The sequence below is a fragment of the Myotis daubentonii genome, chromosome 5 (genome assembly GCF_963259705.1).
Source record: "Myotis daubentonii chromosome 5, mMyoDau2.1, whole genome shotgun sequence".
NCBI lineage: Eukaryota > Metazoa > Chordata > Mammalia > Chiroptera > Vespertilionidae > Myotis > Myotis daubentonii.
Window position 1 is genome coordinate 95,072,333 of NC_081844.1, and position 15,090 is coordinate 95,087,422.

The 15,090-nt window shown below is 41.5% G+C and overlaps 2 protein-coding genes across 2 annotated transcripts in view; one reads left to right on the forward strand and one right to left on the reverse strand.

Moving 5' to 3' along the window:
* SGCD (sarcoglycan delta) overlaps positions 1 to 15,090 on the forward strand; it is a 302,515-nt gene that overhangs the window by 174,666 nt on the left and 112,759 nt on the right. The window contains exon 4 of the mRNA XM_059699026.1: positions 14,373 to 14,460. Within this exon, the coding sequence (XP_059555009.1) occupies positions 14,373 to 14,460 (88 nt within the window). The remainder of the gene's footprint in view (positions 1 to 14,372; positions 14,461 to 15,090) is intronic.
* On the reverse strand, positions 8,090 to 8,453 carry LOC132235899 (dynein light chain 1, cytoplasmic-like). The gene has a single exon (XM_059699028.1). The coding sequence runs from the start codon at positions 8,388 to 8,390 to the stop codon at positions 8,157 to 8,159; it is 234 nt and encodes a 77-aa protein (XP_059555011.1). The 5' UTR covers positions 8,391 to 8,453; the 3' UTR covers positions 8,090 to 8,156.

The window sequence follows — 15,090 nt, forward strand, 5'->3', positions numbered from 1 at the left end:
CTGTGCCACCTAGGAAAGGATGTGTAGAGCTCAGTCGGAAAGGGAGGTCAGAGATTGATAATCACTGAGGATTAATGCCCTTCCTGGTACATTTTTATGAGGAGAGAACAAAACTCCATGTGAATGAAATGATGTTGTATCTCAGCGCTTTCAGATGTGAGCCAAGGAGTCCAGTGTTGTGGGCAGAGAAACCTCGGGATCCTCACTGTACCTGGAGACAATACTTCTGTCTGCACTTGCAGATGGTCCTAAAAAAACACCCCACTCAGGTTTTCTGACCTGAGAAACAGTTCCACAGTCATGGGACTTCAGTGGGATACTCTGGAAGTAGGCATTTGATGGATGAATTGCCAGTGTCATGTGTTATACAAAGAGCAGGGCTAGGAGCTTCTATTCTGGGATCTGAAAGATATAGTTTGAATCCAATTCGACTATCACCTGCAGGATGACTTCGGGCGAGCCCCTTCTCCCTCTCAGTGAATGGTCAGAATATCAACTTCATCAGATGGTTGTAGGATTAAATGAGATAATATAAAATAACTAGAGGACCGGTGCACAAAATTCGTGCACAGGAGTGGGTGGTCCCTGAGCCCAGCCTGCACCCTCTCCAATCTAGGACCCCTCAGGGAATGTCCGGCTGCCAGTTTAGGCCTGATCCCTGCAGCAATCGGACATCCCTCTCACAATCCAGGACTGCTAGCGCCTAACTGCTCACCTACCTGCCTGCCTGATCACCCCTAACCACCTCTGCCTGATGGCTTGATGCCCCTAACTACTCCTCTGCTGGCCAGGTTGCCCCTAAACACCTCTGCCTGCTGACCTGATCGCCCCTAACTGCCCTCCCGTGCCAGCCTGATCGCCCCCTAACTGCTCCCCCCTGCCGGCCTGATCACCCTTAACTGCCTCTGCCTTGGCCCCTGCCACTGTGGCTTTGTCCAGAAGGACGTCGGAAGATGTCCAGTCTAATTAACATATTACCCTTTTATTGGTATAGATTATATTTATTATATTATATTAATTATATTATATTATATTATATTATATTATATTATATTATATTATATTATATTATATTATATTATATTATACTATATTATATTATATTATAAATTATACCAGTAGCCCTGTGCATGAATCCATGTGCCAGTAGATCGCTGCTGCCCTCCTGTAGCTCTCCCCTCCCCCTGCCCCCTTCCCCCCCCTCATAGCTTGCTGCCCTGCCCTCCTGTAGCTCTCCGCCTCCCGCTTGCTTGCTGCGCTGCCCCGTCCTGTAGCTCTCTGCTGCCCGCTTATAGCTTATAGCCAGTAGGTTGCTGCCACCCTCCTGTAGCTCTCCCTACCCCCTCCCCCTCCCCCCCCCTCATAGCTTGCTGCCCTGCCCCCTCCTGTAGCTCTCCGCAGCCCACTTGTACCTCGATGGCCCACCCTCCTGCTGATTCATGATCTTATCTCTCTTATTATATAGGATTATATTATATTATATTATATTATAATATTATATTATGCCTGGTATATAGTAGAACTCAATATGCATTAGCTTTGAAATGGGGGTAAAAGTTATGTGTGGAGGAGAGCAGAGGCCAGCTAGATTTGTTGACTTATCCAGAGTAGGAACGTGTTAAGGTGGGCCTCTTTTTAGTGGAAGGAAGATGAGGGTTGGTCTTGGTTTTAGCTTCAAGCCCTAGAAACATTTGTATTTTCAAAGTATGCCCCTGAATCTCTCAAACCAGGAGGTTTTCCATCATGAACTCTGCATTATTATAACGTTGTGTCAGTTTCTGCCTAATGATATTTATTGGCTCTAGGGAGTAAAAATTAAGGATCTCTTTATATTTTCCCCTCAATACCAGAAGTTTACATAAAAAGCCTTCAGTGGTAACAGGGGTCAGAGGTTAGAAATATAAATATGCATTGCCATGATAATGGAGTTAGAATTTTATTTTGGGCTTGTTTTACTTATGGTTAGTTATTTCTATCAGTTTTCTTTCATCACCTTTGGTTTTTTCCTCAAATTACAAAACAATTAAAGAATTTGGCAAGGAAATGGAGCCAGATGTAACAGTTTCCTTTTACATCTCTTAATGGAAGCAAACATGCTGAAATGTAATTTTTCTTCCTTCCACCAGAACTGTTTTCTCCCCCAGTTTCTCAGCTTCAGAGCAGTAGCAAAAGCCCTTTGGAAGGGAAACGCCTTTCTTCTCATTGGAATGTAAATAAATTTAAATAATGTTGCTTCAGCCAGTTCAAGAGGGAAACTTGGGACAGAAGTCCTTCAGTTTCTCAAAAGTTACGTGGGTTACACCCAGAAATGCTGCTAAGCACTGACATGAGTTTCCACATGGTGCTGGCATTAATTCAAGTGTGGGTTGTATTCATGCCACAAAGAAGGAGGCTCATGGAATCCATAAAACTGGAAGACTTTATAATAGAAAAAGAAAGCTTAAAATTCAGGTGTGGAAGGAACTTACAACCCATTAGTAAGTTAATACTGGAAAATTGTCAGAGTTTGAGATACTACTTTGTATTTTCCCCCATCCTCTATATTTCAGACAAATGAAATGAACTGAAGAGAATTTAATTACAAACAGCATGATGTATTAAAGTGATTATGAACGTTGGCTTTGGCAATAGACAAACTCCTGACCAGCTCAAGTCTGTCTTCTGCCTGTGGTTCTCTGGGTGAACTCAGACGAGTCTGTTTACATCCTTGATCGTTAGTTTTCCCAACTGAAGAAACGATGAGGGATAAAAATGTTTATAATTAATGAGACTGTTATTAGGTTGAAATGGTCCAATGCATGTAAAGTTCTTACTCTGGCACATAGTGTAATAATTGCTGCTGTTGCCATTATTTATTAGCCATTGAGTTTCAGTAACAACCTCATTAATTAGAATTTACTCCAGGGGAGGGGGGGAGAGAAACACCCATGCAGGGAAGCCCAGTCTTAATGAAGGATAAGACTGAATTGAAGAAAATGTGCAGAGACATTCCATTCTATTACTCCCACCTGCATACGGAGTACAGAGCTCGTGTTGACAAGATTTGATTCTTCTACATTGTGGTTCTTGTGGAAGTCATTTGCCAGCTCTGGCCCTCTGTTTTCCCCTCTGCAAATATGAAGTCACAGTAGATAGCTGCTGGCTTCTGGAGATTCTTCTGGGATTCTTTCAGGCCCTTTTTTTTGCAGCTGGTGATAGAAACATTTATCCCTGCCTTAGTACATGTTACACATAAAGAATGGTTCTTCATTTGAAAGGAATTAACCAACAGTCGGTAGCAAGAGACTGGCTGAAATTTCTCCAGCCTCATGTTAGTCCAATGAACAAAGCAGTGAAACTCTTGGGAAAGTTTTTTCTGGCTTTTCAGACGTGGGCGACTTAGTTTTGATGAGTTAGAAACACAGATCAGAGCTGTTCCTATTGGATAAGGGTCAGTGCCATCTGTTTCCCTGAGGGTAGAAATAATCAGGTTGTAGAATTAAGTAGGGGGATCAAGGTAGGCCTCTGTAGAAGTTGCCATTTGAGCAATGACATGAGGGAGATGAGGAAAGTAGCCATGAGATTATATATTGGAAGAGGGTTCCTGGCTGAAGCGCAGAGTTCCTGAGGCAGGACCATGCTTGTCATGTTGAGGACCAACAAGGAGGCCAGTATGGCGGAAGCAGAGTAACCAGAGGGACAGCGGGTGTAGATGAGGTCAGACAGGGGATAGGGACCAAACCATTGTAGTACCTTGAAGGCCATTGTAAAGGTTTTCACTTTTACTTTGAGGAAAAGGGCGGAGACATTGAAAGATTTTGATCAAAGAAAGTATGTTATCTGACTTAATATTTCCAAAAGAACCACTCAGGTTGCTATTTTAGGATGATAGTGGTGCAGGGAGTGAGGAGAGGGAGGCAAGGATAAAAACAAGGAGAACAGACAGAGGTTGTTCAGAAATCCAGGTGATAGGTGAGAGCGGTCTGAGCCAGGGGGTCTCAGAAGGATCAGATCCTGAATATAATGCAAAAGGTCCCTCTTTTCCCTCACCCTTCATTTCTTGAATTGTAATAACAATATTCCGCTAATTAACTTAAGAGAGTTATTAACAAGAGGGAGATGGTGATTATAGACAATTATTACCATTCACTCTGAAAGAGGCACTGTGCAAAGTGCCCATTCCCTACGAGGTCAGTTTAATTATTAACACTTTCTGCAGATAATGAATCTGAGCGATAAAGAGATCAAACCACATACCCAGGACTCACTTCTCTGAGTGGAGGAGCTGAGAGGCGAGCTCAGCCACTCTGACCAGGAGCTACGCCGCGAGGGTGGTCTGTGCAGTGTGAAGACTGTTCTTGCCTCACTCCCTTAAGTGTTTCAGGCTAAATCAGAGAGAGATTTGCCACATTCAGTATCTTTTCTATCTGGAATTATTATCCAAGAATGAGGAAGTTGAGTGTGATGCTTAATGGTAGGAGAATTCGTCCTTTATGATGCTGGTGTGTTGGTTGGCTGGAGAATTGATTTACTGAAAAGTACGGAAAAGCAAGGAGCAAGGAGTTACATAAAAACACCTTTTTCGTGCTCTCTAAAGGTCGCCATGCATTGAAAACAATTTAATTGCGGTAAAATACACATAAACCATTTTTAAGTGTACAGTTCAGTGGCATTCAGCGCACTCACATTGTTGAGCAACCACCATCCATCTTCAAAATCTGTTCATTTTGCAAAACTGAAACTGCACCCATGAAACACTAACTCCCCATCCCTCTTCCCCTCAGTCCCTGGCAGCCACCATTCTACTTTCTGTCTGTGCATTTGACTTCTCTTAGGAACCTCATCTAAGTGGAAACTCTTAGTATTTGTCCTTTTGTGACTGGCTTATTGCATTTAACATAATATCCTCAAGGCTCATCCATTTGGCAGCATGTGTCAGAATTCACTTCCTTTTTCAGGTGGAATAATATTTCATTGTATGTACATATACCACATTTGATCTATCCATTCATCCTGTTGATGAATCAAAACACATTTGAAGAATCTTATACCACATTGACTTAACTGTTTGAATTTTAGAAATGGCATGATTTTATAATCAAGTAGAAACTTAAAAATAGAAAGCCGCGTTCGTGCTGCTAGCTAGACCATAAAGTGAGAGATCTGAAGGCATGCGGCCCACCAGCTGCGAGTTTGATATGCTTGGTTCAGAGACTCAGCCATTGGTTTGTCTATATGAGCAGGACAGGCTGTCAGTTTACAGAATTGAAATGGCTGTTGACTTTTCTTCCGTACAATCATAAATGCGGAGTGTTTCCCACTGTACATTTTTATCTCATTTGTTATGTTGCACTTGTCCTAAATTATGCTAACGATCTTGTTTGCACAGCAGTTCACGTTTAGGGTTGCATTTAGGTTTTGTGAAAATTTTACTTTCCACAATAAGTAATAGATTTGTTCAAATATTAACCTAAGGAAATGCAATTCGATAGTTCTTCAAAGAGTGTATAAAATTAATTATAATTGAAAGTCATTTCAATTTCAATAATTAGTGAAAAAAACCTGCCAGACTCGAATTATTCCCTTTCAACTTATATCATAGACCTGTTGTCCATCATTACTGTTCCACACATGCCCATTGACCAAAATACACAAATCAAATAAGTATTTTGGGGGTGTTCTATTCAGACTTTATTTTAAAATAAAATATGCATAGACTCGGTTTTAAAAAAGCAAATCAGTGTCTGCTAAACTACATATATTCCAATGTTCACTTCTGAAAGTTACCTACATGGCTTGTTTTGCCTGTTTTTAAATGGCTCTGGTTTCACTCCCACCTTCCAATCCTCATGCAGCCATGCTCCAACCACACTGGCCTCGCTCTGTGTCCCTGAAATATACCAAGCTCCCTCCCCCCTCAGGGCCAGTACAGTGTCTTTTGCTCTGTCTGAAAAGTTCTTTGTTCAGCTAATTCCCACTCATCCCTGTGATTGTAGCAAAAAATGTCTCTCCCTTGGAAAGGCCTTCCCTGCTGGCCCTCAGTACGGTAGGTTTCCCTGTATGTGCTCTTGTTTCACCTTACTTGGCATTCGTTGCACTCATTACAATTATGTAATCCTTGATGGAACTCAATTTAGTCTTGATCACATAACCCCCATCTAATAATGAGAAGATAAAAACGCAAGTCTTAACTAAGGGTCCTTTTGTAAACTACCCGACCAGTTACTCCTCAAAGTTGGTAAGGTCATCAACTAGGCTGCAAGCTGTAGGGGAGCAGAGGCCACCTGCCTGGGGCTTGGCCCACTGCTTTCTGCCTAGAACAGTGATGATGAACCTCTGACACGTGAACTCATTATTTTTATTGATTTTTCTTTGTTAAATGGCATTTAAATATATAAAATAAATATCAGAAATATAATTCTTTGTTTTACTATGGTTGCAAAGATCAAAAAATTTCTATATGTGACACGGCACCAGAGTTAAGTTAGGGTTTTTCAAAATGCTGACACGCCGAGCTCAAAAGGTTCGCCATCACTGGCCTAGAAGATACCTTGAAGGTGTTAATGGAATGAACTGATAAGAGGTTGTTGAAAGAGGACATACTTCATGCCACATGCCAGATGGGTGCTACAAGCCCAGGGAAGATTCCAGGCATAATGTAATCATGTCAGGATGAATTTGGGGTAATGGTTTGTGCCCCTGCTTCTCCTTGTCATCTACAGGCTCAACATCTCAACTCTCATTTGCATCACCCACAGTTCCTCGCACTCCATTTGTGGTAAACAAATATTTGTGGATTATGTACTCCTCCCGCTACACTCGGCTTTCTATATTTAGATCTTCACAGCAGCCATCCTTAAAGGTTTGCCTTTTGAAAGCTCTCTTTGACAGCCGATGTCAACCTTCATTTAATTACTTCTTCTCTGGACAACTCTCTCTGGTGACTTTTAATGTGATCTGAGCATTCAGTTATTCAGCAAATATTTATTGACAGCCTAGTGGGTGCCAAGAAGGTGCCAGGAACTAGCAAAGCTGACAGTCCCCCTCCAGTGTCACGCTAACATGACAACTCTTAAAGAATCATTAAGCAGAGCAGTTCAACTTGGTTCAGTATTGAGAGAGACCTAAATGTACCCAAATTTGGACACAGTGCAGAGAGTAACTGAGCCGGAATGCTACGATGGAAAACCTGGACCCGTTCCCAGCTTACTCTGAGTGCTTCACAGTGTAGCTTTATTATTCTCAACTGGAAAACTTTTTCAAAGAATAGGAATCCACCCAAGCATCATTATATAAAAATACTCCAAAGTAAAAGAGAAATGATCATTCTAGTACTGTTGTCATGCTTTTTTTTTTCTTTGCTAATTGTTTTATAACCACAACAAATGAGTACAGCGAATACCCTGTACAAAACAACACAATAAAGGTTCAAGATCAAGGTGTTCCTTTAGGCAAGGCTGAAGATTTCAGTCTCTGGTTGCCGGGGTCCAACCCCAGCAGGTCCAGGGGTCCCCAAAGGTGTGGACGGAGTCGGCGAAGAAGGAAGGGCATGGAGACAGTGTTCAGTTGATCTCTTGCCAGGCTCCGCCTCCAGGCTCCGAGGCCAGTCCCTGTCCAGGATCCTCCGGCATGCCCTCTCCAGTGAAGTCCTTCTGTCTCTAGAGAATGTTCTGTGTAGGTTCTGTGCCTAGGCTCTGTCTCTCTTGGTCCTGTCTTCCAAGCCCTGTCTGAGTTCTGTCTCTTGCTGTCTTGTTCTGAGTTCTGTCTCTCTCTGTCTGGTTACATCTGTATTTATACCAGTTGATTTTAATCCTGTCAATTTCTATTACAAAGGCTAGGGCGTTTCTTATCTCCATTCCAGGGAGTAAAGATTATGTAGCTTAAGCATGATTGTTTGTAGTGATTAACTACCCGCCTGGCACTTAGTTAAGGAGTTTCATCCCCTCCCTGACTTCAGGGAAAAATTCCTACCTGGGGAAACAACCTTTCTAGGAGAGGTGACCTTGGTTAAAACACACAGTGCTAAGGGGAGCAAACATATTAAGAACAGTATGCCATATATGCCAGGTCCCTTGAAACAGCAAGGATGGACCGGCTTCCGGCATCTGGTATTTGGAATTTAGGCTGCAGTCCTTATTTTTGGATGGATCACTTGGTGTGTAGTACAGTCCATGCTTTTAACCCGAGTTGAACAGAAGAATGGCCACCTGGCCCAGGTAGAAGTAGATGAAGTGTTTGGTTTCATGTGTCACGTAACTACCGAAGTTCCTTCCCACGATGCAGTGCCAGGTGGGGTTGTACTTCTTGTCAAACTCCTTCTTACTATGGGCCGCAATGTCCTTTTCTATGTTATATTTCTCCAACGCCTGAGTAGCACATTCCACGGAGTCCTGTTGCATCTCCTCCGACATATCGGCATTTTTGATCACCGCCTTTCAGTTGCACATGGTTACCTGAGGCAGGAGGCCCAAGCAAGGGGTGAGGAGGTGGGGGCTGTTGTCATGCTTTTGAAAGAGTCCATTTAAAGACAAAAGCATCCTATCCGAAATGATAATAATAGACACAGTTGATGCTTGCTGAAAATAAACTTACAAACTACCTTTCGGGATGATTTTAATGACAAATCTAAGTTTGTGTAATTTTTTTCCTGGTTATATCAAGAGTTAGTATTATTTAGTGAACAGTGATCATTGTAGCCAATACATTATGATACTTACTGCAGAGAAGCTGGTAACTTCTGATCACCCTGTTTTCTGTAAGCTGATTAGGGGAAAATGACAGTGTATAGAGAGCCCTGGGCAGAGAGGCCCATATGCTGTTGTTTATTTTAGTATTCCTAAAGACAAACTCCCATGGAAATAAATTTGTTTAAGGGAAAATTTTCTAATAACATGATCAACCCCAATGGGAAATCACATGCTGATGATGTAGTAAGCTTCCTGACTACTCAGAGAAGGGTGTCTTTCTGAAGTCTCTTTCTGGAGTTCTACATCTTAGAATTTGATATCCTAATATAGCTCTCCCCCCAAGAAATTTTTTATTTTATAATAGTTTTATATATGTGTACAGAAAAGTTGTAAAGACAGTGCATAGTGTTCTTAAAAACCTCACACCCCGTCTCCCCTATTATTAATATCTAACATTAGTATGGTACCATGCTTTTTTTGTCACAATTTTAGTGAACCAATTGATACATTATTAGTAATGAAGTCCATTCTTTATTCAGATTTTATTAGTTTTTACCTAACGTGCTTTTTAAAAAAAATCTTCACCAGAGGATATATTCATATTTTTTTTATTGATTTCAGAGAGAGAGGAAGGGAGAGGGAGAAAAGAGAGAGAAACATCGATGTGAGAGAGAAACATTGATTGGTTGCCTCCCATACTCACCCTGACTTAGGATCCAACCTAAAACTTTGGTATGTGCCCTGACCAGGAATTGAACCTACCACCTTTTGATTTATGGGGCAACACTCCACTCAGCTGAGCAACACTGGCCAGGGCCCTAACATCCTTTTTGTGTCCAAGGATCTCATCCAGGCTGATACATTATATTGAATTGTCATGTTTGTTAAGGTTCTTTTTGATGGTGACAGTTTCTCAGATTTTCCTTGATTTGATGACCTTACCAACTTCGAGGAGTACTGGTTGGGTATTTTACAAAAGGACCCTCCATTGAGACTTGTTTGATTTTTTTTCTCATTATTAGATGGGGTTATGGGTTTTGAAGAAGAGGCCCACAGAGATAAAGTGTCATTTTCTGCACCTATGTGTACCAAGGGTTCATACTATTAACATGATTATCACTGTTGATGTTGACCTTGATGACCTGGCTGAGCCAGTGTTTGTCAGATTTTTCTGTTGTGAAGTTATCATCCCCCTTTCCACGCTGCACTCTTTGAAAGGAAGTTATTATGTGCAGCCCACTTTTAAGAAGTGGGGAGTTAACTATGAAAATTGTTAGGAATTCTTCCACATGGGAGATGTGTTTATTCTCTCCCACTTATTTATCTATTCAATAATTTATATCAGGATGAGCTCGTGGATATTTACTTTATGATTTGGGTTATAATTCAATACTACATTATTTATTTTGCTGTTCAAATTGTTCCAGCATTGGGAGCTCTTTCTGTTGTCTCCTGTGTCTCTTTGACATCTTCTCATAATTGTGGGGTGTTTTTGTGTCAGTTTCTTTGTTTTCTAAGCACTGTCTTCCTTTCTGGCACTAAAAGATGCTACAGGATCATCTTTTATATTTCCTGCCCCAGTCCTAGAATCAGCTACTTTCTGAGGAGCCCTCCTAATGTATGTTTCGTTTGTTCCTTTGCTATAGTTTATAAAATATTTTGGTCACCCCTGTGCTTGGCACTTGACATACATTGTCTTTCTTTGTTCTCATGTCAACACCATTAGGTAACCTTTAACTTCATTTCATAAATGTATAAACTGAGGCTCAAAGAATGTAAATGATTTACACACAGCGACACAGTTAGTTAAACATAGAGTTGTGATTCCAGCCCAGATCTGTGTGGCTCCACAGCTTACACTTTGAACCTTCACTCCACAAAGCCAGCCTCAGCCTCCCTTGTTATTCAAGTTAACATTAGATGGAAACTATGCTATTGTGAACCACCCTGAAAAGACGAAAGCCAGCCAATCTCTCCTCTGGGAAGACCCCTCAGGATTCTCATCACATTGATCCCTTTCTTCTCTGAACTTCCTTTGCACTGAGAGTTGAAAGCCTTCCCTGAGTGTAGAAGTTGTTTATTCGCTGTCTTGTGGTTTTCTCCATCTATCTTAATTCCCAGATCAGGTGGCTAGCTCCTCAGAGGGCAAGGCAAATATACCACCATCTAGGATTTTCAGAACAGACTGTGGTGATATAGCTGCCATCAAGGACAAATATTGAAGTATGTACCGTTCATACCAGGAAAGCATAGATATCAATTGAAGTGATATCATGTTGTTGTTATGGTAACTTTGCATTGACTTAGTTTCCCCCTGGGCAAGGAGCTTCTCAAAGATAAAGGTCATATCTTTTCCATTCTACAGGGCCTAGGATAGTATATAACATGTTCTAGGTACTTCGTGTATACAAAATGCTTAACATTTATTCACTTCAGGAAAAGAAACATGTGCAAGAAAGGAAAAGGATGTCACACAACCATAATAATGTTGGTTCTGAATATTGATTTAGCTGAAGTTGTAAGGAAGAATCCATACCATTGCTGAAATTCAGTGGGATAATGTCTAAAGTTGATAAATCAAGAGATCACATAGAAGCATGATTAGGGCCACAACAAATTGGGGCTTGGTACAATTAAGTTACACGCCCAAAGTCACCCAACTAGGAAATGGTAGCGATTGGAAGTGGGATGGGCTGACTCCAGGTTTCTCCTGCTCACATGGCACAGAGTGAGTGCTCAGTTGCGTGGGCCATGAGTTTGTTGATGGTGGAGAATGCATAGAATAAGCCACAAAACAGTAAGTCATTTTCTCAAGGCTCCACACTGGTCATGGTGATGCTGTCCATCCAGTCCTCTGATTCCAGGTTGCTCTTCTCTCTGTGGCATCATGTTGCTGACTCTACAGTGGTTCTCAACCTTGGCTGCACATTAGAATCACCTGGAAGTCTTTTTAAAATCCTGATTTCTGGGCATCATCCTCCAGAAATTCTGTTTCTTTGTTACTAATGTTGTGGCCTCACCCCATAACAAAAAACAAAACAAAACAGAATTTCTGGAGGATGAGGCCCAGAAATCAGGATTTTAAAAAGATTCCCAGGTGATTCTAATGTGCAGCCAAGGTTGAGAACCACTGCTCTAGACACTAGACACGTATAACCTCCTGTTCAGGTTCCAATCTCTGAATTCTCACATTTCTTACATTGTTTTTAAGTTGTAAGTACAATCACTAAGCACTGCAGAAGCAATGCCAAAGGAACTATTTCTGGCTGATTGTTGTTTTCTAATGGACAGAAGAAAACCTATGTCAATATTAGATTTAATGTATTTCTTCTACTCTGATCTAATTTAAAAAAACAAAACAAAGCTTTTCATCTGGCAAAATGTGAATTTGAAGGCATTGTGGGAGATTATGGTGACTCTGTGGTGGCCCTGAGGTGGCAGAGGTCATCATCTGTCCCCCAACACTAGGAAAACAGCTCTTACACAAGGCTACTGGTTACTCAGGGCCGGAGTGGGTCACGGACACTGGTTACCCATTTTATCAGTTGACCTTGGCTGAGAGAGACCTTAACTCTAGACTATTTGTCTATGGAAAACTGCCTTGGCATTGGCCACCTCATCCCCTCATTCACCTGTGGAAACCACCTCAGGCCTGGGTGTGGGCTGCCTGTCAGGATAGCCCTGCCTTATGCAGGCAGTAGGCTGGGCTCACTGATATGGTCCTACACCCACCAGTTTCAGAAGGAAAAGACACCGGACAATCAGCCCACATCCTTCCTACCTCCATGACCTCCTTTTTGCATTTCATTTTCATAAAACCATATCTATGTTCTTTTCAAAGCTCAGCTCAAGCATTCTCATTTCCTTTGCTTCCCACTCCACAGCTTACAAATAAGCTTACTCTTCAGGAAAGTTCCCCACACTTTGTTTGTAACGCCCTAATCACCCTACTGTTCTCTGCCTGGTATCATATAGATGCCCATCTCATTGACTTTAAAAGTAAAGACCAAGTCTTGCCTGTCTTCAGTGATTTTTCTTTCTAAGTCTGGGACTCAGTGGATACTGGGATTGTTGAATTTCAGGCACATGTATGCCATGTGTTAACAAACGTTTAGAAAGACAAGAATACCCACATTCTTTTTTCTAATAACAGCTATCTGATTACTGACATGTTCTGTCAGGGATTCATCCTTTAGTTATGGCTTTAATTTACTCCAGGATAGGGAGAACACTAAGCCAGAGGCAAACTATGGCGTGTGGGCTAAATCTAACCCTCTGCCCATTCTCATATGGAATAATTTATATATATTTTTTTCTTTCTTTAATTGAATTCATTGGGGTGACATTGGTCAATAAAATTATATACTGCCTTGGCCAGGTGTCTTAGTTGGTTGGAGCATCATACTGTACGCCAAAAGATTGCTGGTTCCATTCCAGGTCAGGGCACATATCTAGGTTGCAGGTTTGATTCCTGGTCAGGGAACATACAAGAGGCAAGCTATCAATGTTTCTTTCTCACATTGATGTTTCTCTGTCTCCCTTCCTCTCTCTAAAAATTATAAACATATTATCAGGTGAGGATTAAAGAAATAGTAAAAATACAATTATATAGGTTTCAGGGGTACAATTCTATAATACATCACCTGTACATTGTATTGTATGATCACCACCCCAAGCCAAGTCTCCTTTCCTCATCATTTATCCCTCTTTAACCCTCTCCTACCTCCCCCTACCTCCCTTTCCTTCTGGTAATCTAATTTTTACATTTTTCAATGATTGGTGAGGAAAAAGAAGAAAAATACTTTATGACACAGTAAGATCACATAAATTTGAAATTATATGAAATTCAGATGTCATTGTTGATGAATAAAATTTTATGGGAATGCAGCCATACCCATTTGTCTGGCAAGATGTGTCTGTGGCTGTTTTGCAGCAAAACAACAGTTAGCAGTTGAGTAGTTACCGCAGAGACTGTACATCCCACAAAGCCTAAACTGTTTACCATCAGACCCTGTGCAGAAAAAGTCTGCCAACCCCTGTTCTGAGTCATCCTCAGCAATGTCTACGATGGTGTAAAAAGGAGTTGGGTGATCTTTTTGATAAAGGAGGGAATTGGGGGAAAGCACAGAATGCCTGAAGGAAAAGAAACTTGGAAACAAGAGAAGGAAGGAAACAGGTCTCTGGGTTTTGTGCATCTGGGTGGCAAAAATCTCCACTAAGCAACCTCAGTCTTTGTGGATTCTCACAGATGGTGGACATCAGCAGGGCAGATATTGGCTATTTTACACAAGCTTTCTGTTCTCTATTAAGGACTCTGCATGGTTCCTTTGGACAAATTATAAACTAGGAAAGATGAGAGTAGGACATTATCAGTCATTCTTTACCATCCCATGTACCAATGCTAACTAACACCAAAGGGCTCTATGTAGCCCACTTGTTGGACTCAACCATGTGTGTGTGTGGGGGGGGAGGGGGGGGAGAATCTATGTTGAGTGTATATCTGTATTTCTTTAGAGGGAATTAATTTTGGATGAATGCCAATGAATTATCACACATGGGGATCATTAAACACTTGATGTTTTTAAATAAAGACATCAATTAGAACTTGGCTAAAACCAGTGCAGCCTTTTCAGGAGTTGAGATGATAGTGTTTTGTTTAGAAAGCTGCTGTCATTTTCATGCATTTCTCCTCTTTTCTTATTACAGGGTAATGCCCTGTACTTCAAATCAGCCAGAAACGTGACAGTGAACATTCTCAATGACCAGACTAAAGTGCTAACTCAGCTGATAACAGGTAAGAGAAGAAAGAACCTCGCAGCGCCTGGTCCATGCTAAGCACTCAGAAAATGCAGAGCCAAAGCTTGAATGTAAACCATGTGAACTAAATAATACAGTGTCTGCTAACACGTTTTACAGGGTGGAGAAAGGGAAGGTAGTGTGTGCCCCGTGCTTCTACAGAAGGGTAGAGTGTCTTCCTAAGGACACATTTACCGTATGCAAATCCAATGATACTTGTTAAGGGGGAATAGACTGGTTTTCATGTAGCATCGCCCCCCAACACAAGCCAGGGGCTTCCTCTGGTACTCAACCATGGAAAAGCTCTGCTCTGGCGCTGGAAGAAAGCTGGCTGTGTTGATGAGTTGAGAGCACAGTGTATACAAAATGGTGCTCACCATACTTCATGGGGTATCAAAGGGATTTTTAATGATAGTTTGAATTCAGACGAATTTGCCAGATTCGCTGACTTTCACCTTACCTCAGCTGCAAGATGCAGATGTACCCCCACTGAATATGTTTGTGTGGCTCCTCTTCAGATAGCAGATCTGCCCCTAATAGCTGTGGAAAGCACCTCCAGGGTAGTAAGGTGCATATTCCTGAAATGTAACAGGGATTGATTGGTCACAGTAATGCTTCGGGTGATAAA

Bases quoted from the DNA above. Each gene is read 5' to 3' on its own strand.
- LOC132235899 (XM_059699028.1), bottom strand. From the start codon at position 8,390: ATGTCGGAGGAGATGCAACAGGACTCCGTGGAATGTGCTACTCAGGCG.